The sequence below is a fragment of the Siphateles boraxobius genome, unplaced genomic scaffold, assembly GCF_051911475.1.
Source record: "Siphateles boraxobius isolate OS27281-9 unplaced genomic scaffold, OSU_SipBor_1 65, whole genome shotgun sequence".
Taxonomy (NCBI): Eukaryota; Metazoa; Chordata; class Actinopteri; order Cypriniformes; family Leuciscidae; genus Siphateles; species Siphateles boraxobius.
In genome coordinates this window covers 14512290-14537948 of record NW_027509192.1, presented here as the reverse complement: position 1 = coordinate 14537948, position 25659 = coordinate 14512290, and the positions used below count along the sequence as shown (strand labels likewise).

The 25659-nt window shown below is 40.2% G+C and overlaps 1 protein-coding gene across 50 annotated transcripts in view; it reads left to right on the top strand.

Moving 5' to 3' along the window:
- tjp1b (tight junction protein 1b) overlaps window positions 1–25659 on the top strand; it is a 149616-nt gene that overhangs the window by 120763 nt on the left and 3194 nt on the right. For 2 of the 50 annotated variants that reach the window (XM_077211189.1, XM_077211190.1), the window contains 26 exons: window positions 772–874; window positions 1320–1644; window positions 1901–1966; window positions 2088–2194; window positions 2384–2552; window positions 3370–3514; window positions 4177–4212; window positions 8384–8511; window positions 8746–8851; window positions 8944–9094; window positions 11041–11149; window positions 12227–12446; window positions 12537–12721; window positions 12916–13011; window positions 13100–13182; window positions 13284–13494; window positions 13828–13928; window positions 14907–15260; window positions 16300–16533; window positions 19164–20078; window positions 21179–21270; window positions 21781–21996; window positions 22090–22229; window positions 23171–23594; window positions 23675–23892; window positions 24827–24970. In XM_077211189.1, the coding sequence (XP_077067304.1) occupies window positions 772–874; window positions 1320–1644; window positions 1901–1966; window positions 2088–2194; window positions 2384–2552; window positions 3370–3514; window positions 4177–4212; window positions 8384–8511; window positions 8746–8851; window positions 8944–9094; window positions 11041–11149; window positions 12227–12446; window positions 12537–12721; window positions 12916–13011; window positions 13100–13182; window positions 13284–13494; window positions 13828–13928; window positions 14907–15260; window positions 16300–16533; window positions 19164–20078; window positions 21179–21270; window positions 21781–21996; window positions 22090–22229; window positions 23171–23594; window positions 23675–23892; window positions 24827–24970 (5078 nt within the window). The remainder of the gene's footprint in view (window positions 1–771; window positions 875–1319; window positions 1645–1900; window positions 1967–2087; window positions 2195–2383; window positions 2553–3369; window positions 3515–4176; window positions 4213–8383; window positions 8512–8745; window positions 8852–8943; window positions 9095–11040; window positions 11150–12226; window positions 12447–12536; window positions 12722–12915; window positions 13012–13099; window positions 13183–13283; window positions 13495–13827; window positions 13929–14906; window positions 15261–16299; window positions 16534–19163; window positions 20079–21178; window positions 21271–21780; window positions 21997–22089; window positions 22230–23170; window positions 23595–23674; window positions 23893–24826; window positions 24971–25659) is intronic. The other 48 variants (XM_077211175.1, XM_077211191.1, XM_077211177.1 and 45 more) reach the window with 43 other exon arrangements.

The window sequence follows — 25659 nt, the reverse complement described above, 5'->3', positions numbered from 1 at the left end:
CCTTCGTTCATTGCTGTCAGCTGTGCAGCTGCAATGCGTTTTACATAAAGACTTCAATATTCTCGAGAAAAGGAGTTTTCCCATAGCGTAAGCTACTTACGCAATACTCGTTCCCTCCTCTCAGGGAACCGAGGTTACGTTAGTAACCGAGTCGTTTTCCTTTTTTTTCTTTTTTTTCTCATATTTAAAAAAATATAAAATACTTACCTTATATTTTGATGGTTTAGTCGAACTTGTAGGGTCATTAAAAACAAATATCCCCACCGGAAATGACTTTTGGCCACTGCTGTATGTTTTATGAATTATTCCTCCTAAACACATTATGCACGATTCCCAGAAATACCAGATGATATTAATAATGTTTGGGATGCCACCTAAAGAAATTAATATTTAATAGATAATATATTATTTATAATTTATATATACTTATTACTCATAAATTGTATTGAAAACATTTGTATTATATTAGAAAATAGCCAATTTAAAAGCATTTTCACTAATTCTTTGAGAGTACAGTTGGACCCACTGTACATGTGTATTATCAAATATATTTATTCTATTTCTAGACTATAATGAAAAGTTTTCTTTTTCTAGTAATCAAGTAATCAATTGATTTTATGTATATATAAAATTAAAATCTGCTCTTCAGCCTCATGGAGTTTCTTAGCGTGTAAACGCATGAGTGCGCAGGACTGCTGATCAAGCTTTGCACTGAGATCGGCTGGAGTGGCACTTTTGCTTACTGCTTTTTGCACTTTTTGCCCCCGGCAGGGAGAATGACAGAGTGTTGATGGTCAACGCCGTCTCCATGGACAACGTGGATCATGCATATGCAGTGCAGCAACTTCGGAAAAGTGGGAAGAATGCAAAAATAGTATGTATCCCACTTTTTGTTTATTCTTTAACTCTCTCTCTCTCGCTCTTTCGATCTCTCTCTCATATATATATATATATATATATATATATATATATAATGTATGTGTATGTATTTTCTACTACTTACTCAAATTATATAAATTGTCAGACTTTTATTTATAAAATTTGTATTGAAAACAGTTGTAATTAAAAGCATTTTCACTCGTCCCCTCAGACTTTTATTTATTTACTTAGGTTTAGTTTGTATAAAATGTTCAAAATGCTAACTAAAGGTAATCTAGTATTTGAAGTATGTTTATTAAAGTAGCCTCACACTTTTGGACCCACTTTTATCATTTATTTTGCATAGAAATCCATAAGAGAATGTTTTAGAGATGTATTGGAGATGATAAAAAATGTGCCCAAAAATGTAATAATCATGTCTTGTTTCTCCTTCTGTCCAGACCATCAGGAGAAAGAGGAAGGTGCAGATCCCTATGGGGCGCACGGGTGAGCGCGAGACCATGTCGGAGCACGACGAGGACGATGACAGTTACGAAGAGGAGATTTATGAGGCACGGAGCGGCCGGAGCGCCTACAGCGGGGGCGGAGCCACGGGCCGGAGGAGCGGCAGGGGCGAACGGCTGGGCGGGAGGAGGGACCGGGACAGAGAGCGCAGCGGCTCCAGAGAGAGGAGTCTGTCCCCACGCTCGGACCGCCACTCTGTGTCCTCCAACCTCCCCCCTCGCCCAGCCAAGGTCACCCTAATCAAGTCCCGCAAAAATGAAGGTGAACATGGCCGCTTCGAGCCTGCCAACCGGTGTCGTCCAATCACTTTTGCCCTTACATAGCACAAGAAGTTTCCAGGTGGTCTGTCCCCATTAAATTGAAAAATGCTACACAAAACAACATAATCTCATCCAGTCAGAACATATTTGAAGTTAATTGTTTAGTCCCAATGACATTTTTGCTATGTCAACCCTCTTCGCACACCGTGGCAATAGAATTGCCAACGGCTAGTCATTTTTTAGTTTTCTCTTTTTAGATTCCCGCCCACTACTGATGGAACCAGCCGGCAGTGGTTGCCTGGCCTTAAAGGATGAAAAACGAAGTTAGTCATTTTTTACAGGAAAAAGGGTTGTGTGTGCAGGTTTCCATCAGGGGGAAAAAAGCAACTTTATAGCTAACATATGCTAACATGCTGTATGTGTTTCTGCGGTTTACTCTGTAAGCAGAATACGGGCTTCGCCTGGCCAGCCACATCTTCGTAAAGGACATTTCCCCCGAGAGCCTGGCAGCCCGAGACGGAAACATACAGGAGGGAGACGTGGTGCTCAAGGTAAGATAAATGACCACCTGTAGGGGAGGGGAAACAGATGGAGGGAGAGAAGGGAGTGTAGTAAGTGACGAGCGTGACTGAAGTGATGCTTTTAGTGATGTGAGGAATTATGAAAGATTGAACACATTTGCTAATGGAGATAAATGACAGTGCTCACATCTTTTTTATTATCATTTACTCTGGAACTAGATTAATGGGACTGTGACTGAGAATCTGTCCCTGATCGATGCTAAGAAACTGATCGAGAGGTCAAAGGGCAAGCTGAAGATGGTGGTGCAGAGAGACGAGAGGGCGACCCTGCTCAATATCCCCGACATGGATGACAGCATACCTTCAGCTAATGCCTCTGACAGAGATGGTGAGAGAGTGTCTGTACAGCACACACACCTACCAGTCAAAGTGGATTTGATTTATTCTTTTCAATTCTGCCTGCTTGTATATAGTTAGAAAGCTGTAACACTAATTCACAAAGAGATCCTACTAAATAAATGCACTTTTTATTTATTCCTTAGAATATCAGTTTATTGAAATTTTGTTAACGGAGAGAAAAAATGAAAGTTTTGTTTTACAGTAAAAACATCTAAACAAAGTAAGCTAATTGCGTGACATTATAGTTGTTATATATATAAAAGAATTGTGGTTTTAAGCATAAATCTCACTAGATTTTGTTATACTAATAAAACTATTTACAGTATACTTATTTTTTTAATTCTTATTTTAGTATTATTTATATACAATTATAGAATTTATTAAAATTGAGTTTAGGTTTATACTTTCAGTTTTTATTTTAATTTAATTTTCTAAATATGTTATTGTTTTTCTTGTTTTAAAGCAGTGTTGTTACTGTTAACTAAAACTTTAACTTTTAGAATTAAGAATAAAGCTAAACTAAAATAATTAGTTAAGTATTGGATGAAAAACTTAAACCGAAATGTTCACTTGGCAACTAATTAAAATAAGTTTAGTTTAATTTACTAAAATGAAAACAAAAAAAACAAGTGTATGTGTATATATATATATAAATTATTTTGGATTTTCTTATGTTTTTCTTAGCTGATTCTTATTTGATTCCATCAGGATTTTTTAGGGAAAAATAGAATATCCCAATAGCAATACTTTAGATTGACTTACACAAACACATGTAATGGTGTGAAATCATGTGATCTTTGTGTTAGATATTTCAGACATCCACTCCGTGGCCTCCGATCATTCCAACCGATCCCACGAGCGGAAGAGAAGCAGCCGGTCTCGATCCCCGGACCGCCGCTCAGAGCCCTCGGACCACTCCAGACACTCTCCACCGCAGATCAGCAATGGCAGGTCCGAAACCTTTCCTGTGTTTATTACTTTTAACACAAGATGTTGGTACAAATGAAATAAGCTGTCTGATTCACCAGGCGTAAATATACTACCCTTTGGAGCCAAATCATCTCCAAATAGTCCCGTCCCCCCCCCCCCCCCGATTATTAAAGTCTTCCTGTTTTTATAAGTTTCAACAGATTGAACTTTCATAGCTGAAGTTTCAGGCCTGCTCACCGCTGATATGAGAACAGGCATATGAGAAAAGGTTCTGTCAGACGGTACCGCAGCTCTTGACAAAACGCTCCTGTAAATTGGATGTGTCCTAGATAGATAAACCAGGGTGTGACAGCGGTAGAGGATGAGAGGAATTTCATCTCCCTGCAAATGTGCCATCCTCCTAAATGAAACCTTAAATTTAAAGGTGAAGTGTGTTATTTTTTTGATGGTAAAGCATCAGTAGGGTCATTTGTAGGTTGACTTACGAAGAGAGGAAACTCTCTGGCACTATGAAAGTATGCTCTTTTTGTGTTTTTGAGAAGGCTCCAACTGGTTGGCTGGCTTTTATTTTAGAAGAGGAAATGACACACTTCACACAAGCCAGAATTGACCACACACATGTTTACAGACCTTCAGGTTTGTAGGTGTTCATGAAGTTTCTTCTGATTCTTGTTTTGAATCAGGGCCGCAGGGCCGACGACTCAGAGAACCCGGCCAGTGTAAGTTTATGGGTCCGGTTAACGCAAGTGTCTCGAACATAGCTAACCAAACTAACGCTTTTGTGAGCTTTGCACTAAAGCATGTGACAGGGCCGCTTCACAAAGTGATGTAACCCAACGTGTGTGTGGTATGCTGAAAATTTATGAGAAGTACCTGACATGTTCATTTCCTCATTCCAACGTGATTCCAAGGGAATGCAGCCCAACAAACCAACTTGTGTACAGGGAATTCATTGGTTTGTGTGCCTAATCGCAGCATGCGACATCTCTGACATCAAACACATCCCTCCATTCATTCTCATTTATTCAATTTCACAGAACTGGTCTCAGCTGTTACCCCTTTCCTGCTGAGCAAAGACAAGTATAGGGGCGTCTGTCGGTAACCTACAAATACACACGTGCTCCAAAGGGCTGCTGCTGTCAGTTCCGCAGTGTAGGCGAAAACATGCTGCTTTTAACATCTTTTGTAGTAGTAATTCTCTGCCTTAGAGAGTTCTAGGTATTACAGGCACATCTGCTCTACCAACCATCCTTGAAAGTCGTCCAATAGGATTCAAGTACCACCTGCACCATGTGCGTAGACGCACAAATTTGGAATCGGTGAAGACAGAGGCAGCGTGCTGAAAGCTTAGTGTGTTGCTGCTTTGTAAACTATTTCTGATTAGAACATCACTGAATTCCTGGTTTGAGAACCAACAGGTTTAATGGATGGAAACGCTGAGGAGTCAATTTTTGTTTAATATGAGAACCACCTTTTTTGGGGGGTGGAAACCTGGAATGGTGCCAGAATGGGCAAGGCACCATGTTGGCGAAAAGGGTTTCTCAACTAATAAAATATGTTCTATGAATGTTTTATGACATTCCCCTTAAGTTATTATAATATTATTCCGAATGTTCTCTGAACAGTAATAAGTTCTCTGAAAAAAGTTTTTTTCTCAGTGATTGGAATATTAAAGAAATAGTTCACTTCAAAATGAAAATTCTGTCATCATTTACTCACCCTCAAGATGTTTCAAACCTGTATGAATTTCTTTATTCTGCTGAACACAAAAGAAGATATTTTGAAGAATGTCGGTACCCAGACAGTTGATGAACCCCATTGACTTCCGTAATTAGAAAAAAAAATATTATGGAAGTCAATGGGGTTCATCAACTGTCTGGTTACCAACATTCTTCAAAATGTCTTTCTTTGGGTTCAGCAGAAAAAAGAAATTCATACAGGTTTGAAACATCTTGAGGGCGAGTAAATGATAACAGAATTTTCATTTTGAAGTGAACTATTCCTTTAAGGAAACATTCAATTTTGTCATTTTCCAAACATCATGGGAAGACCAGATGACTTTGAAAGAATGTTTCATTATCATTACTGTAAGACATTTGTGAAAAACCTTTAGAGAACCGTGTCAATGTTTGAGTGTCCCTCTGAGAACATAAGAGACAACGCATAAATATAAATCAAAATGGATTTCTAGTTTTGCCTGTCCGCTACCTTTTATGTCTCGTTGGCGCCCTTGTGTTGCCATCAGCCAGTCAGACTAATCATGATGTTTCAGATTGATTAGTCACATGGCATTTTTGCTGAACAACTGGCATTGACAAGTATCATAGACATCGGTTTGAATCTTGTGTACGAAACAAGTTGAATGGTATGTTGATGTCAAAGTCTCTACAACGTCCAGTCGGACTCTACGATATTTGATGTCATTGGGCACTTGATGGATGCTAGCCAAATCAGGCAGATGCCAACATGGGCATGTTCTCATTCTCGAAACTAGTAGTGTTTATACATTTTGGTGTTAAATTTAAGGACATTTTTGTTCACTTTTGTACTATAAAAAAGTGTTGGGTCGGCACTTAACGTCCGATGTAAAATGTAGGTCCCAGTTAAGGACGTACTGAATTACACATCTAATTTCCTGTTGAGAATAAAAACTCATCACATCAGAATGCCATATTTCTTCGAAACAGAGCACAACATGCAATGCAAGTGCCATCCCAACAACACGGAGCATTTTTCTCTTGTAGTTAATTTTGATTATAATAACTGTAAAGAGCCTCGAGTGCACCAATGGCGTCTTTAATACTTTAAGTTATAGTGCATTATGCCATACACTTATCCTCAATCAGCCAAGGCTTTTTATTGCGCCACACCGTTGCTGAGAAAGATATTCGTCATTGTCATGAATAAAACAGGACCACATGTGGCGGCCCGGCCCTGCAGAGATGGAGAGTTTCTGCAATCCGTGGATGTCGCCCGCTGTTGTTTACCGTGACAATAAAGGTCACGGGCAGGACCCGTCATCTCTGGCCATGTGCCGATTTTTGGAGTGCCACAATGGCGGTGGTGCACCTGGAGTCCTTCTCTCTTTCTCTCTCTCTCTCTCTCTCTCTCTCTCTCTCTCTCTCTCTCTCTCTCTCTCTCTCTCTCTCTCTCTCTCTCTCTCTCTCTCTCTCTCTCTCTCTCTCTCTCTCTTACTCTCTCTCTCTTACTCTCTCTCTCTCTCTCTCTCTCTCTCTCTCTCCTCCATTACTCCAGATCAGATGGTCTGTACTAAATATAGTCCAACAAAGGAGCTGCAAAACACAGCTGTGACCTTCAAGACTAACTAACTGCCCTAGCCACACAACGTCCTCCCTCTCTCCCCATCTACCTCGCTCTCATCTGCCATTTGTCTTTCAGTGTAAACAGTGTTTTATGGGTTGTGTGCTTTGGCTCGATAGTGTGGAAAAAGCGGCGTTGTTTTTTGGTTGTCCTACTGAGAGCAGAGCATGCATTAATCATCAAAAGCTTTAACCGAACAGCACAAAGCTCATCTCATTCCACACTGTACCGTATATTTCAGTGTCTTGGTTTACAGGTGTGTTGTTGATGTACATTCACTTACGGCCTGAAACATACTCTACCAAGTACATGAACTCAAACGCTTTGCATTCTCAGCGTTGCCACAAGGGACGGTATAGGGGAGCAACTATTTAAGAATCTTTTCAAGCAAGTTTGTTAAAGTAAGTTCAATGCTTGACCTCTGGTTTTAATAGCACAGATATGAAGGTAACTCTATACTCCAGGTTACTGAGGTCGGGTACCGCCACAACACAATATTGCGTTGATATATATATCAATGAAGTACTTCATTGATATACTGATATCGATTTGGTTTGCCAAGCGTTCACATCTGCGTTTGGGTACTTGTGTCGAGGATGTTTGTGGCCTTCGGAGAAAAGCTGTTTAGCTTATAAAATTGAATTTGATATCTGATTCATTTGAGCACATTTGATTTAGACTGTTTCAATGAATATATAAATAAAAACTGATTAGTTTAAAGTGTTAGTTAAGTAAAGTGTTACCAGACATCAGGCATTTGTTGTGTAAGAAGTCCATATTTAATCTCTGATCTTTATATCCATCTTATCAGATATCTGATATTTGTATATGGATACCAGTAAAGTTGATTTTGGGAGGTCTGATTCATTTGAGTGATTTGGTTAGTTTGAAGAGAGAAAAAAAATACTGATTCGTTTCAGTCATTGTTCAAAAATATTTCCAATAGTTTGTTTTTGTAAGTTTTTGTAGTTTTTGTAAGACAAATAAGTATTTAGTGAATCAATAATAGTTGTAAATAGTCATATTTTAAGTTATAATAATTTTGATTTTGTACAATACATAACAGTTAGTGAAAACAATTTGGGAAGTCTGTTTCATGTTAGAGATTTGGTTCATTTAGATTATTTCAATGAATTCAGAAGATTAATTCACAAATCATCATTCAAAACTGATTCATCATTCAACACTGATTTGTAAAATGTATCGATAATAATATTGTCTTTTGCCCGTGTTTTTATTTAGTTGTACATGTAAATGTAGATATTGGAGTTTGATGTCACTCTAGTTGAGATTCTAATTGTATTTGTTCCAGATAATCCCATTTTTAAGGCAATGTTGAATTTTGCATTGCTTATGGTTCAAACATATCACTCCCCTTCTTGTGTTACTTCAGAACAAACTTGTCACACACAATCCACTGAGTAAATTGCTTCTTCTCATATCAGTTTGACCAAAGCATTAAAAAGAAACAACTTAAAAGAATGATTCATCCACACTCTCATTAAAGACTAATGTATGGAATAATTTCCTGTGTGGGATTCTAACAGCTTTTCTTCTTTACACCCCCAGTCACAGGAGCCGTGATGAAGACAGGATCTCCAAGGCTGGTCCGCTTCCTCTACCTGCTAAGATGGTGGAGGAGATGCCGAAAGAGCAGAGCGCAGCCAGAGAAGAGAAACAGCTCCCCCCTCTGCCAGGTCAGAGGTCATTACACATGGTTTCACTGTGATCGAACGTTCTCTGCCTGTGCACGTGGGCTTGTGTCTGTGCGCAGCAGGAGTGTGTCAGTGGTGACAGTGTCTTCCCACCTGCTTCGTCCCGCTGGGCGTCTTTGACCTCCCAGTGTGCGACAAGCTCATGTGGTGACAATTCTGTGTGTGTGTGTGTGTGTGTATTTTACTCAGCTGTTCAATGTGCTTTAATCTCCTCAGAGCCCAAGCCTGTGTACGCTCAACCCGGCCAGCCTGACGTGGACCTGCCTGTTAGTCCGGCAGACGCCCCTGTGCCCAGCGTCACAAATGATGACAGCATTTTACGGTGCGTCTCACCAACTTGCCCAAACCCAAAACTGTTTTCGAGATGTTGAGAATGAAACGTCCCTAGATGCATGTTTGTGTGTCCACCCTCAGGCCGAGCATGAAGCTGGTGAAGTTTAAGAAGGGCGAGAGTGTTGGATTGAGACTCGCTGGCGGGAATGATGTCGGGATATTTGTGGCAGGAGTTCTGGAGGACAGTCCTGCTGCTAAAGAGGGCCTGGAGGAGGGAGACCAGATTCTCAGGGTGAGTTCACTGATTAATTACTGCGAAAACTTCAGTCTATCAAAGCTGTCTACATAGGCAACTACTTCTAAAGGTCATCGAGAGACTGTACTTTTGGTTGCTAGTGATCCACCAATCAGAACGTCACCGTTACTGTGGAAGCAAGAACTATGGCAAAAGAACTCGACAGTAACTGCCCACTCCCATGAAGCATATCGGATTATGTAAAAGTTACCGGTAGTCTCTTTTCACTCTCAAACAACTTGTGTATAAATGTGTACAAAGTATATTTATAAACACACTACTGTTCAAAGTTTTGGGTTCTGTAATATTTTGAAAGAAGTCTGACATTGACAATAAGGCTGCATCTATTTTATGAAAAATACAGTAATATTGTGAAATAATATTACTCTTAACTGTTTTCTATTTGAATATATTTTAAAATGTGATTTATTCCTGAGATCAAAGCTGAATTTTTAGCATCATTACTCCAGTCTTCAGTGTCACATGATCCTTCAGAAATCAGTCTAATATGATGATTTGCTGACCAAGAAACATTTCTTATGGCTCTAATAGGCTTATAAATAACTATTTTACTTATTTTTATTACAAAAATGCATATTATATTATAAAAATGTCTCAAGAAGTATTTTTACCCTTCATTTTTATAAGCCTTTAATGTACACTTATCTTTATGAGGGTATTATCTACATGAAGCACAAGTAATCAAATCAAAAACAAAAGTTTAATATTCATATACACTTCATTTCAAAAGTTTGGGCTCACTAAGATTTTTTCATCAAAGGCGCATTAAGGCCCGGGTAGACTTCATTTTCTGCGTTCTGCTTCGTCTTGCGCACAGTTGATAAGTATAATTGGCTGTGAGCACGGAAAGACACGTTCGGTGCATGCGCACTATCGTTTTCTTATGATACAATTCAATATTGTAATAATTTTGCTTATAATATAGAATCCTTTTGACTCCATCATCCTCTACCATCTTGAATTTTGAGTTCACCGCAGAATCATCTGTAAAAAAATACATGTGATGCTGCCTTAACATTTTGCTAATAATTGGTATGAGGACTCAGCATAATTTGCTGGCCATTATTTGGATCTGTGTGTGTGTGTGTGGCCTTTAAAACCCTACATTATGGGGACAGAATATCCCCACAAAGATGGCAATACCTGAAATACTTGTCCTTGTGGGGAAATTTTTTGGTCCCCTTGAGGAAAACAGCTTAAAAACCATAATAAGTGTTTTTTGCAAATGTAAAAATGCAGAAAGTTTTTGTGTAATGCATAGGGTAAGTGTAAGGGGATATAATATATACAGTTTGTACAGTATAAAAATCATTACTTTTATGGAAAGTCCCTATAAAACATTAAAACACAACGTGTGTGTGAATGTGCATCTGATTTTTATACCTGCTTGGTTTGTGCTCAAGCTATTGCATCTCTTACAGTTTCTTGGCCGTTCAGCCTGTTGTTTGTGGTGGCGTTTAGCTCTTGTGATGAATAACCGGAGTGGGACTCTTAAAGGCCTGTGGGTGAAGGGAGATTTGGTGTCCCGGCTTTTATAACCTTCTGTTTACGGGCTCTTTACTGGCAGTCTTAGTTTTATGGCGGTTCCCCCTCCCAAAATGTCCCTCTTGTGCTGTATAGATGGCATTAAACCTCAGTGTGTGAAGATGCTTGCCTTCTCTCGAGATGGTTTCCCCGGTGACGTTGGTTTCCTTCACCTCACTGCCAAACGCAGCCTCTTTCTTTTCCTCGCTGGGTTTTTCCAACATGCTTATTCTTTATTCAGAACATTTGTCACTTTCCCTTTTCTCGCAATCCTCACCACCCACCACACAATCACACTTTTTCACAAACCTGCCTCTTGAAACTTTCTGCCCATTCATTAGTCCCTTTTAAACAGGAGGTTTCTTGTTCTAATTAGCTTTTCTTCAAACCCTTTCCAGGTAAACAACGTGGATTTCGCGAACATCATCCGTGAGGAGGCAGTGCTGTTTCTGCTGGACCTGCCCAAAGGAGAGGAGGTCACCATCTTAGCCCAGAAAAAGAAAGATGGTGAGGATGCAATCTGTCAGGTCTTGGTATACGTGACTTGATTTAGGGCAGGCTTGATTTTATCCATCAGGAATTGATTGCATCAACAAAAGTTCCAGAATAGACAAAGACTTGTTTGAGTTTGTTACAACAAAGCCTAAATGGTTGTAACATCAGTAGAAAATGAAAGTAGCAATAGAGGACGAGCATGTTAATGTATTTTCATTTGCAAAATAATTTAACCAATAATATCATAACCTAGCTTGATTACATCCAATCAATTCTTTATGGCCTAATTGCCTAAATGTGGAGATGCTGCTCCCTGCAGAGCCATGGGAGAAGAGCCCTTCCCTGAATATCTTTTTTTTTTATGTAATTATAGTCGGCCAGAGATGTGGAGCTGGATGTCGTTTGGCTCTGCAGTGAGCACCACTTGTAAATGTGTGAAAATGAGTGCTATTTTAATGTTTTGTAACCAGTTAGTGCTATTGTAAGCTAGTTAGTTCAAAAATGAACGTGTTATCATAAAATCTTTTTCCCGCTAATCAAAAGAGGCGGTTTTTTTAACCAGTTACCATTATGCTTAGCAAGTAAGCCAAGTTGTTACCTATCTCAATGCTTGATCAGAATCTAATTAATCAAAACAGCTTTTCTTAACCAGTCAGCACTATGCTAAGATAGTAGGTTAATCGGTTATCTTTTTCTATCTCAAATGGATGATCAGAATTGTACTAATTGAAACAGCTTTTTTTAATCAGTTAACCCAATTCTAAGCTTGGTTGTTAGCTTGCTAACCAAAAGTTAACTGACAACACAAAGTAATATAAAAGTTTAATTTGACTACTTTGGTTTTGGTAATATAATGTCCACGGGCAAAAAGATTCTGTGGAGGGATGGAATCTTTTACAACCTACTCAAGAAAACCACCAAGCTGGTTTTCAGTGGTCAGGCTACTCTGGTTCTTGATGAGGTTGTTTTCAAGGAATTTTGGGCACTTGTTAGACTGGCCAGCAAAACCAAACGGGTTCAAGTTTAAACGGGTTCAAGTTTTTTTTAGCAGGACTGCTTAATAATAACATAAATTTATTTTCTTCCTAGTGTATCGGCGCATTGTAGAGTCCGACGTTGGAGACTCGTTCTACATCAGGACCCATTTTGAGTATGAGAAGGAGTCGCCCTACGGCCTGAGCTTCAACAAGGGTGAGGTCTTTAGAGTGGTTGACACCCTTTACAATGGCAAATTGGGCTCCTGGCTCGCCATCCGCATCGGCAAGAACCACCAGGAGGTGGAGCGGGGCATCATCCCAAACAAGAATAGGTACTGAAACCATTTGTATTAGTTGGCATTCGGTCATGCTTGTTTGAAGTGTTGTCATTTAAGTTTGGACTGATGTTTTGTGTCCTGCAGAGCTGAGCAGCTATCGAGTGTCCAGTACACTCTCCCAAAGACTCCAGGAGGGGATCGGGCCGACTTCTGGAGGTTCAGAGGCCTCCGTAGCTCCAAACGAAACCTGAGGAAGAGCAGAGAGGACCTTTCCGCTCAGCCCGTCCAAACTAAGTTCCCTGCTTATGAAAGAGTGGTGCTTAGAGAAGGTATGGCACCTGCTCTTATAGCCGCATTTTAGTTGCTTTAGTTATTTGTGGTTTGGACATCTATTGTTTTTAAGCTTTGTTAATCAGTTTCAGTTCATCTGTTGATGTTTGCAGGAAATAAGCTGATATATTTACATTGAAGGACAACAGTTTTGTATAAATCTAGTTAACCTGTTGTTTCTCCTGCATAAAAGCTGGTTTCTTGAGGCCAGTGGTCATTTTCGGTCCTATTGCGGATGTCGCAAGAGAGAAACTGTCGAGAGAGGAGGCTGACCTCTTTGAACTTGCAAGTGAGTTTTGTGTACTGAGATTTTATGTAGTTTATTCTTTAATATTTAGAAGGTGAATCTGTTTAAACCTGTCTTCTCCTCCTCTCAGAGAGTGAACCCAGGGACGCGGGGACAGACCAGCGCAGCTCTGGAATCATCCGTCTCCATACCATTAAACAGATCATTGACCGAGTGAGTATAGAATAATTTAGTTAACTGCCGTCCGCTTTCCTTCTGCTCAGCTCGTGAGCAAAGACACAGCTGGTGTTTCATGATTCTGTTTGTACTGCTAGGACAAGCATGCCGTGCTGGACATCACACCCAACGCGGTGGATCGTCTGAACTACGCTCAGTGGTACCCCATCGTGGTGTTCCTGAATCCAGACAGCAAGCAGGGTGTCAAGAACATGAGGACCAGGCTCTGTTCCGAGTCCAGGAAGAGCGCCCGGAAGCTGTACGAGCGCGCTCTCAAACTGAGAAAGAACAACCATCATCTCTTCACCAGTGAGTAGAACAAAACATCAAATAACGTAATTTAGTTGCAAAATCACGACTTTCTTTAGACTGTGGGTCACAAAAGGAGAAATTTTCTATATAATGATGACCTTGTATGGACTTGTCCATTAAATGAAAGTGAATTAAGGACTGGGACTTTTGCAAGCTTCAAAAAGGATGCAAAAGGACCATAAATGTAGTCTAAAGTAGCTTTGTCTGAGGAACAGACTAAAATGTAAGTCACTTATTATTTTAATGGTTATTTTGCACTGGTTGTAGTTAGTTATTAGCGCAATGTTTTGATTTGCTTACAGAATTAATTGCGACTCTGCTTCCTTTTAGCGACCATCAACTTGAACAACATGAACGACGGGTGGTACGGCGCTTTGAAAGAGACCATCCAGCAGCAACAGAACCAGTTGGTTTGGGTCTCAGAGGGCAAGGTAAGTTTCTCTACAGTTCTGTGTCCCAATATCCAGACATGTTGTTTCTTTGTCTAGAGCCTCCCGGCCCAAACACCTTAGGTGAGGGGTCAGCAGCCTGTATCATCTCAACCCCACCCCCATTTATGTGTCTTATACAATACATTACTGGACTGCTATCTAGAATACTTGATTCTGAATGGTCAGTTGTGGTCATTCTGTGGTAAAATATTTTTCTATAGTTACATTGTATAATTTTATAAATAATAATTATATAACTAAATTTTAAATATTGGTCAACCTATACATCAACAACCCCGATATATCAGCCAGTTTTTTTAAATTATCAGCATTAGCCTTTTAAGTTTTCTGTTTGGTTAATATGTGTTAGAAGCAACACTTCTAATTATTAAATAAAAGATAATACTTCTATAACTGTAATTGTAAATATTGGTCAACCTATACATTAACAAGGCCGGTTTCCATTTTTTAATTATCGGCCTTTACGTTTATCTGTTTGGCTGATAAAGGTCAGAATAGGGACTTTTATTTTGACAGCACTAAAACCGCCAACATCTGAATACATTTTTATTGTATAACTATTTAAATTGAATACGTATGAATATAAATATCAGCTGATATATATCTGATATGATAAAAAAAAGAGTCTAATATTGGCCAATATCCGATATGGTACAAATATATTGTGCAACCCTAAAATAATTTCAGCTAAAAACAATTTTTCATGTCTGTTCATTTATTTATTTATTTGGTAAGTAGCTTTGTAATAATATTTATAATGTATTGTAGTGGGAAAAAAAAAAAGTTTAAGAGAATAAAGCAGAGCTTAGATAATTATTAGTCTTGCTTTTGCACAGTTTAGTCCAAGGCGTTTTATGTGCATTGGTTTCCGCTCTCACCCATCCGTCATTTCATTTCCACTGCTTTGGGTCATCAAACTCATCCTAACCATCCCTCCCTCCCCCTCTCGGCCTGCAGGCAGATGGTGCTCCTGACGATGACCTTGATATCCACGACGACCGCCTCTCCTACCTCTCGGCACCAGGCAGCGAGTACAGCATGTACAGCACTGACAGCCGCCACACTTCCGACTACGAAGACACCGATACGGAGGGCGGCGCCTACACCGACCAGGAGCTGGATGAGACTATGAACGATGAGGTGGGCCTGCCCAGCGAGCCCGCCATCACGCGCTCATCCGAACCTGTCCGAGAGGACCCGCCGGTCATCCAGGACGCAGCCGGGTACCCGAGCTACCAGCATGCTGTGCCGCAACCAGAGCCGGTTAACCGCATTGACCCGGCTGGGTTTAAAATGGCAGCGCCTCAGCAGGTACGGAATAGAAGTACTATTATGTGTGTGTTGGTTACTTTGTTCATTTTAGAGGGACTTCTCTAAGTTTTAGCATAATATTGGTCATTTCTGCTATGCAGTGCTTGTTTAACTCTCTAACTTTAAAAAAATGAATACACTTGTGTTGAAATGTATTTTACACAAAAAGTATTTCTATAAAAGACACTCAGGAACTTAATGAACATTTTTTTTTAATACAACATCACACACTGACAAGAAAATGAACAGGATGGAAACTTTCAGGATCTACAGTCAGTCATTGCTTAGTGAAGAAAGTTAGCTTGCATAAGGGTGTCAGCTTGGTTGTTTTATTTTTTATTTTATTTTTTATTCATTATTTGTCTACCTTACATAGGGGTGCTAGCTTGCTAAATAGCTAGCCTGTTGCTTGCTAAATTTTTTTTAATTTAGCTTATGTAAGCTAAATACTAGTTTGTTTACAGTTTCTTGTTGAAATTTAGAATGTAATTCATTTCTATAATTGTAAGCCAGACAAACCAATTAATAACACACAACATCACAGAATTACATAAAATCGTTCGTTAATGCTTTCTGATTTTGTGCTGATGTCACTTCTGGAGGATAATATTAAGGACCTGTTCAAAGGATAAAGTTAGTCTTGAGGGCTTCGTTAGTCATTAGGAGGTACAGAAAACTGAAATTGAGGACAGGAAAGGTTTTTTAAATTGATTGCCAATTATATATGATTATGAGTTCTATATGAAAATATATGATCAAAACGTGAAAATGCACTGCATAGTAGAAATGCCAAAACCCATTTACCTTCCTTTGGGACGTTATCTGAAATGTAAACCTTCATTTTCTGGCCAATAATATTTTAAACTGCATAGGCAGCAGGACTGGACCACTACCTAATTTTCTGCTTCCTGTAAAGCTAAAGTCACTATTTCATTCTGATACACACTTCATGTGAGCTAGTTTGGTGGTCGTAGCTGCTAGTTGTAGCTGGTGCTGTTGGCGGCGTGTGTCTGTAACCTCTTTGCCCCGTACTCCACAGCAAGCCGAGGCTCAGGCCTCTCCGCCCCCTCCCTCTGCAGTGGCGGCAGCGTCCCCTGCTGTCGAACCCTCCACACCACTAGCGGGTACGAACCCAGAGGAGCCGCCTGGCACCCCTCAGGCCGACTCCCTTAACAGCCCCGTCCCCGTTCCCGACCCCCAGCCCGAACCTGAGCTCGCTCAGCCCCCAACACACGACCCCCACCAGTTGCTTCCTCCTGGCCCAGATCCAAAGGTACCAGCACACCCGGAAGCTGGACTCGCTCCCGGCCCGGTTCAGCCCAGCTCTCTCTTTTTCAACCTTGCCTGTGTCTATCACTCTTTTCTTTGACTCCTCCCACTCCACTGTCTGCATGAATGCTCCGCCCACCCCACGCGTGTGCTGCGTGTGTTCCTCTGACATTACGCCAGAGACTGTGTAACTGGTACACCCGCACCACAGGAGGACGAGGGCCCGTTGCATAAGCCCTCCCACGGTGCCTCGTACTTCCTCTTGCATGGCTCCTAATTTATGATGTTTCTTGCAGCTTGTTCTGTCTGTATTAGGGCTGGGCGATATATTTGAAAAGGCAATTTAAAACAAAGCGACTTTGTGAATGTGTGGCGATGATTTTGAATGCGCTTTTTATACGTTTCCTGAAGATTGTTTTTAAGGTGCGGTCACATTAGCAAAATTTAGTGGGCAAAAAAGTTTGTCGATAGTGAATTGATGAATGTGTCCGTGTCGGAAGTCGCTTTCAGTTAGTCAATGCAGCAAATCTTTTGCCCTCATATTGAGTTCCTGATGGCGTAGATTAAAATTGTCTGGATTTCGCCCAGCAAAAATGCGCAAAACAATGATAAATGTGACCACACCTTTAGACTAGTTTCTGTCCTTGTCTTGCGACCCATGAGAGTGTTTTTATACCGTCTTTGATTTATATGTAACTAGCAAAACACCCTTAAAGTCTTAAGATATTTAGGTTTTAGTTAAGTAATTAAGTTTTAAGAATTTAAGAGTTTGAGTCTTTTTCAAATTGGAATTATTTCCTTGAATCAGGACAAACTGTCCACTAAAAGGAGTCAATTCATATCTGTGATTCATTGATTCTTTTGCGTTATCGCTAATAAGCTGCGTTCACGCCATTACCATAATTTACTGTGAAATACCGGTGACGTCCTACTTGGAGCTTAGCTACTCTGAGCTCTGAATTATGCGTTTCTATGGCAACGCTATCAATGGCAAAATGAATTGCAGCATTCAGCAAGCTCTCAGAAAATTCGGAGTTTACAAGTTGTAAGGAGTTCTACGAGGATTGAAAGCTTGTAAAAGTCCAAAGCTTGTAATTACGGTAATTCTGACATAGCGTGAACGCACCGAAAGGTTTATGTTTTGAAGTCATTTTTTTTCATATATTAAAATGCATATATAATGCTTTATATAATTCTTAGTTTTGTTTATTAAGTAAAAAAACTGTAAAACATGATTATTGAAATCTTAATCATTTTGAATGTACTTTGTGGTTTAATTTAAACACGTTTCAGAGCATACGCAAAAATATTGCAATATTTAATAGCGTCAAAAGACCGGAAGTAAATGTGGTTATTTTTATCGAGCTATATCGCCTGGCCCTAATCTGTAGTGATAGCCGTAACTGTAGCGTTTGGCTTTGACCTGAATCACACCTGTACGGACGGCCGCTAGATGCACTGTAGACGTGTCACTAAATTGCAAAACGGACCTTTTCCTGATTTGCAAGAATGGAATTCTGTAGTTGCATGTTCATTTAACCTGATGACAGTACTTACAGCAATGTAAAAGGAAAACAACTGGACTAATTCTGCATAATGTCTTCATAACCAGTTTCTTTTCATAGATGAAGACGTTATGTAAGAGCTTTTGTGATTTTCATTGTTAAAATGACTTATAGGAGGCGTTGGACCTTTTACAGCTCTACTGTCTTCAGGCTATACTTTGAAACCTGAGAAGGAGCCTTTCAAGACTTAAGGCATATTTATAGCTCCACTTGGACATATTATAAATTTATTAGATTTTAGTAAAGATGACGAATCAAAGTAGTGTTACCAAGTGGAGGTTTGAATGGCTTCTTTTCAAACTAGAAATGTAGAGCTGGGTAATAAACTGATAAGATGCTTGTTTTATTGCATAAGGAATTAATCTGATATTAATGGTTTTTTTGTCTTGTTTTTTTTTTTTCCTGATCCAGGAGTGAGTTAAATTTTAGTGCTTGCAAGGCACCACTGTGTTTATACTTATCAAGCATTCATATATATATATATATATATATATATATATATATATATATATAATATTAATATAAAATTAATTAACTTTATTACATATTTAATTTAAAAATCTTAATATTTCTAGTCTTGCCTTCTAATAGTAATGTTTTGCTTCTAACCGTATGTATATGCAGTTCTTCTGCGATTGTAAACCCCCCCCCCCCCCCCCCCCCATTTACTTTTTCTGTTAATAAATAAAGTTGGTTTTATTGATTTTCTTTTCTTTTTTTTCATGGTTGTTGTTGGTGAACATTTCTGAGACTACTATTTATAGCCGCTTTTACACTCCAAAAATGGCTTTGCCATGTGTTGATTTTTTACACTCCGCAAACAAAGCATTGACTAAATACGTTTTACTACCTTGCAAGCACTTGTATTTCCAGAAGGAAATGCTAATCTAGTATTTTTATATTTCATTGCAGTTCATTTTGAATCCTTTGCCTGTTTTTCACCCTTAAAAATATTCTTATCTTAGATTTAACTTCCTCTAATGACTGAGGTTCTGTTTGCACTAAATTCTCATATCCAGTTTGAAACTTTTCTAGCAGTTTCTGACAGTTGACATTTAATCCCTCACAGATGTACAAAAAGGATCTGTACAGCATAGATGAGCCGGTGCGAGTGAACCACAGTGTTAAGCCTCCCCCTCCCCAGCAGCAGCCTTTAGGCCCCCCCAACTCGCTATCCTACAGCCACCAGCCCGTCTACCAGGACCAACAGCCATACCGCCAGTACGACCACCCGCCTTATGGCTATGACGGTGGTGGCTACGCACAACCAAAGCCTCACAATTATGACCCGCACCTGCACTACGACAACCGCGTGCCTCACTACAATGAGCAGTGGCCCCCTTACGACCAGCAGACTTCACCCCAACCGCCACCTGCGCCCGGCTACCCTCAGGGCCACCAGCCGCCCCCTGCACCTCTGGGGTACGAACCCCGCTCTCCGTACGAGGACGGCCCCAGCCGGGATTTCAGCCCCCCTCAGTCCCAGTATGATGGTATGCCCCAAATGAGCTATGATAACCGGCCACGGCACTCTAAACCTGCACCTGTGCGCTACGAAGAGCCTCCGCCCCCTCCCGCCTCCTACGATGCCCGCTCACCTTTCGAGCCCGAGCCTCATGGTTTCCCAGGCAATGCGCATCGCTCCCCTGATCCACCAAAACAGTATTATGGTGAGTCTGCATTGAGACCCTCGTACAACCCTGGACTTCCGAATCGAGCGTATAAAGCGCCCCAGCACGAGCCTGTGATGAACTCGGAACCTCCCGCTCCGCCTCCCAAACCCGAGGCTGTCTTGTCTCCAGGGGAACCGCCTCACCCGCCAGCTTCCAAACCATTGCCGCCTCCACCCAGGGATAGGGATGACGATGATGACGACCCTGCCATGAAGCCCCAGTCTGTGCTCAACAGGGTCAAAATGTTCGAGAACAAGCGCTCTGTGTCAGTAGACCGAGCCAAGGACACAGCGGACGTAGCTGGAATTAGGGTACGTTTCTGTCCTCTTGATATTGAACCTAGAGATTTCCATTCAGCACTTTATTAGATAACAATTTATTATGTTTATTTGCCACATCGCAACATGCATAACTCCTTAGCAGCCACATAACACCTTAATATTGTGGTGATGATTTAAAAGTGCCCCTATTATGCTTTTTCGGATATTATCTTTCATGTAGTGTGTAATACAGCTGTTTTTGAATGTAAAAGGTCTGCAGGTTTCAAAGATCCAAGTGCAGATAAATGAAGTTATTGTCTCCCAAAAGAAAGAACCGATTCGGAACTGCCTAAAACGAGTCGTCAATAAATTCAGTTTTACTTCCTGCTCAACTTTCTTAGGTTTGTAAAAAAAAAATTAAAAAAAATTGCTGTTCGTAATACTTTGTATCAAGTGCTAAGGAAGCCTCCGGACCTGAAGTTCAGATGCATTTCGTTTCCGACACGTGCTGTAAGTGGTAGACCACTCACAACTGGGCCATCTGACCAATCAGAGCAGAGTAGACCAATCACAACAAACTAAGCCATCTGACCAATCAGAGCAGAGTAGGCCAATCACATCAGACTGGGCCATCTTATTAATCAGAGCAGAGTAGACTAATCACAACAGAGTAGACCAATCACAACAAACTAAGCCATCTGACCAATCAGAGCAGAGTAGGCCAATCACATCAGACTGGGCCATCTGATTAATCAGAGCAGAGTAGACAAATCACAACAGAGTAGACCAATCACAACAAACTAAGCCATCTGACCAATCAGAGCAGAGTAGGCCAATCACAACAGACTGGGCCCGCTGACCAATCAGAGCAGAGTAGGCCAATCACAACAGACTGGGCCAGCTGACCAATCAGAGCAGAGTAGGCTCATAGAAAGAAGGGGTTTATACAGACTGAATCCTTTATCGAACCGTTTCAGACACTGTGAGAAAAGAGCTGATGCTGCATATATTATGAGAAATGAATGTAAACCTATTGAGGGACGCCTCTAAAACAAAGCTAGTAACCTTTAAAATAGCATAATTGGGGAGATTTAAGAATGTAGTTTGTGAATGACATTGTGTTGATAGAACGGATGTATTTTCTTCTTCAGCCCACAGATCTCCCAAAACCTGTGAGCACCCCTGGTCCTGTGCTCAAAGCCAACTCTCTCAGCAACCTAGAGCAGGAGAAGCCCTCTTACAGGTACAGACACATACTTACACCAGTCTGAAGTTTGGGTTCGGGAAGATTTTAATGTTTTGGAAATAAGTCTTTTATGCTCACCAAGGCTGTATATATTTTATCAAAAAAAACGTAAAAAGTGAAATATTATAATTGAATGTATATCTTTTCCTACAACCATCAACTATGACCTTATTTAAAATAAAAGCTTTCTGAATTAACCAGGAAATGTCATGGAAATTCATTAGCTAGACAGTGTGGAGTAACTATTAGATTAGATCACCACAAGTTATCGCATTCTTACACAAACTTTGATTAAAACGGAAAAATATATATATTTTTTTTATTGTTTGGTTTCAAATTGCATTGTGAATCACACACTTTCTTTTTACAATAGTAAGTGGCAGACATGTATTGTAGTGAAGTATGCAAATGTCATCCTATAGCTCCCTCTGCTGGTTGATCCACCATTAGATGTTACAAAATATGAAGTTATGCGCTTTCCTTTTGCTTATTTTCTTCTTCCCCTAGAGCTCCAGAGCCCCAGAAACCTCAGACGCGCGTAGGGAATGACGTGGTCCGCTCCAACCACTATGACCCAGATGAAGATGAAGAGTACTATAGGAAGCAACTGTCGTACTTTGACCGCCGCAGCTTCGACAACAAGCCCATGAGTCAGCCCAACACTGGAGTCAATCGCTTCCACGAGCCGCCCAAAACGCCTCAGATAGCATATCCTTTCGCCAGGTACCGTCTACTGCTAGAAACACAGTACTTACTCTTGAATGGCAGTGCTCTAGTGTATGTCATACACACTCTTCCACACACTTTCTGCTTCAGGACGGAGTCTGTGGAGAAGGTGAGTCCTGTGGACAAGAGGTACGAGCCCGTGCCGCCCGTCAACCCGTCGCCCGCTCCCTACAGCCAGCCCACACCTGCAGCTCCGCCCACAGCCCTGCCCAAACTCAGCAACATCGAGGGTGAGAATGACTCTAGAATATCATTTAGTCATTTAATTAATAATGTTACTACTTACTGTCCAACAGTGTTTATACAAACATTACTGGAGAGTTCTGCCATTTATTTCCCTAGTCATGAATATTCTCACATATTCTGTCTTTTCCATCACATCTCAAATGATGTATAGTGGTTCATAGCATTTTGTGATAGAAAATGACATTTCACACATTTTTTGTAAAATGTCCGACTCCTTTGTCTCAGTAAAATTAATTTGAAATCTAGCAATTTATGTATCCTAAATATTTTCACACTTAATGCATCATTTTACAAAATTACAGAATGACTGAAAATACACACAAACAAATTTGATTTTATATATATATATATATATATATAAACATTTTTGGATTAAGATGTCCAACTCATAGCTAGCATTTTATGTAAAACTCACCTAATAGAAACAAATATTTTCACAATTATAGCATAATTTTACAAAATTACAGTGACTGAAAATAATGCACTATAAAATGCTTCTGTCTGTTTGGGAAACCCAAAAACTATTATTATTATGATTTAATTAGAGAAATTTTACACCAAAAATAATGGTTTATTTCATATATTGTAATGGATTTTCATAATTTAATTTTATAATTGTAGATCAAAATAAGATGATAAAATCTAAACATTTTAAAATAGCAAAAAATCAAAACATGATGAAGTTGCCAAGACTGTTTAAACGAGACCATCATTTAACAAAAATAAAACGATGAAGTCCATTAATAAAGATAAAAAAGTGTCCAAAGTAGAAGTAGCACCCTCTTACGGAATGTATGGCCATATTATCAATGTTGTTATTATTGCCAAAATGTTAGAAATCAATACCAAAGTAATCGTGCGATTTTGATACCGCAGCAAATGCATTGTTTTTAAAGCGTGTATCATCCCTCTCTCTGTTCTCCAGTGAACTCGCTGCCAGATCCTCACAGCTCCCCCAAAGCCAAACCGGACCTGTCGGCTCTCAGAGCTCCCGCCCGGGACGATCCCATCCAGACCAACTACCTGCCCCCCAAGTCTTCTATCAACGGCACGGACGCCCCTCCCAAAACGCTAGGCATCCCTACCAGCTACAACCGCTACGTCCCCAAGCCTTACACCAGCACGGCCCGACCCTTCGAGCGCAAGTTCGAGAGCCCCAAATTCAACCACAACCTGCTTCCCAACGACACACAGTCCAAGCCCAGCGTGAACAACAACCTGAAACCTCAAATCTCACCCCAGCCGCAGGACACCGACAGCGGGGTCGACACGTTCACGCGCACCATGGACAACAGGCCCAAGTATCAGCACAACAACATCAACGCCATCCCCAAGGCCATCCCCGTCAGGTAAGATGATGAAAGCACTCCGGGACATCAGCGTTCATGTCCTCTGTTGAACAAACAAGTCACTGTCCTCTGTTTTCCAGCCCTAGTGCACTGGATGACGACGAAGAAGATGAAGGTCACACGGTGGTGGCCACGGCACGGGGCATCTTTAATTGTAACGGCGGGGTGTTGAGCTCCATTGAGACAGGAGTCAGCATCATTATTCCACAAGGAGCCATCCCAGATAGTGTGGAGCAGGAGATCTACTTCAAAGTGTGCAGGGACAACAGCATTCTGCCCCCTCTTGACAAAGAGAAAGGTCTGTATCATTCTGCAGAGTGCATCATTATGCCATTGACTTTTTGTGCGTTTTATTGTTCGGCTTGCGTTTCGTTAGCTTTGATGTGCATTTACACTTTATACATTAGGGAAAACACTTTTGGACAAAAAGTCCCTTAGAAAATGATGAAAGGCTAGCTACAAAGAGAAACATTGTCTGGTAACAACAACGTTTGCCAGTGTTTCGTTTAAGGCCGGGTCACATCAAGTTCACATTTGCACAAACACTGATTTTTTTGTCGTTCTTTAGAGGAGAAAAAAAGCTTTGCATACGTGAATTAAGTATGCACACTAACCTTTTTACACAAACTCCAATGTGACTAAACATGAAGTATAAAATAGTAGCAAACATATGTTTTGTACTAAAACTATTTACACTGAACCAGATGTAGCAATTTCTGTGCTCTATGAAAATGGTTTAGATGATTGAATTTTTTTTTTTGTCAGCATCCGAACTATTAAAAATTACCTACATTACCATTCAAAACTTTAAAGATATTAATACTTTTATTCTAGATTTTGAAAAATAAATGCTGTTCCTTTGAGCTTTCTATTCATCAAATAACTCTGGGAAACATGTATTGTGGTTTACACACAAATATGAAGCAGCAAAACATTGATGATAATAATAAATGTTTAATGAGCATCAAATCACCATATTAGACTGATTTCTGAAGGGTCAAGTGACACTGAAAACTGGAGTAAAGATCACAGGAATAAATTACATTTTAAAGTATATTCAAATAGAAAACAATTATTTTAAATTGTAATAATATTTCACATTACTGTTTTTATTGTATCAAAGAAAGGCTGCCTATCTTACCAGCCTTAAAGGTTTGAACAGTAGTGTAGGTTTTGAATGTATGGCACAGGTTTGTCTGTATGAAGCTGATCTGACCATGTCTACTCTACAGGTGAAACTCTACTCAGTCCCCTGGTGATGTGCGGCCCTCACGGTCTGAAGTTCCTGAAGCCCGTGGAACTGCGTCTACCACACTGTGCGTCTATGACCCCTGATGGTTGGTCTTTTGCTCTAAAATCCTCCGACTCCTCGTCGGGTACGCTGTCCTTTCTCTCTGTCCTTTGATGGGTCTTTTGGGATCGGGATTGAAGCCGTCTTGGAAGAGGCTTATTCATCTTTTGGTTTTGTTTCATTTTCTGGGCTCTCTGAATTAACGTCTCACACAGCCATCCTGATCACAAGACGCTTTCACGTCTTTTTATCGTTTTATTACCAGTCTCAGTCTCTTCAGCTCTTATTCATTCACGATTAATCCATGAAATATTGTTTAATGTGACTGGAACGGACGCACATCTTTTGGGAAAGACATCCAAGAGTGAATCTATCTAAATTGTCGTTCTGTGTGGATGAATAAAAGAATAGCTTCTATTCTTGTGATGGTTAACATGGATATGTGGCTATAAACAAGAAATATGGATGCCATATGGCACAAATTTGGTTATGATGAGTATGACCCATAAATAACCTAACTCTGCGTGTGTACAGAACTGGATTAGGTGCTCAAAAGAGGAGTGACAACTGATTTTATCTGCAGTGTGAAAATGGCATGTCTAAATGGAGTCATTGGGTTCAGTCTGGCCAGGTTTTGGGAGATATTTGGAAATGACAACCATATTTATTTCATTTTCAGGACTGAATCCCCTGAATGATTGTGTAGGAATACGGGAGTCACTTCTAATCTCGGCATTTGATAATGTGGTGTTTCTTGTGGCTGTAAACAAGAAA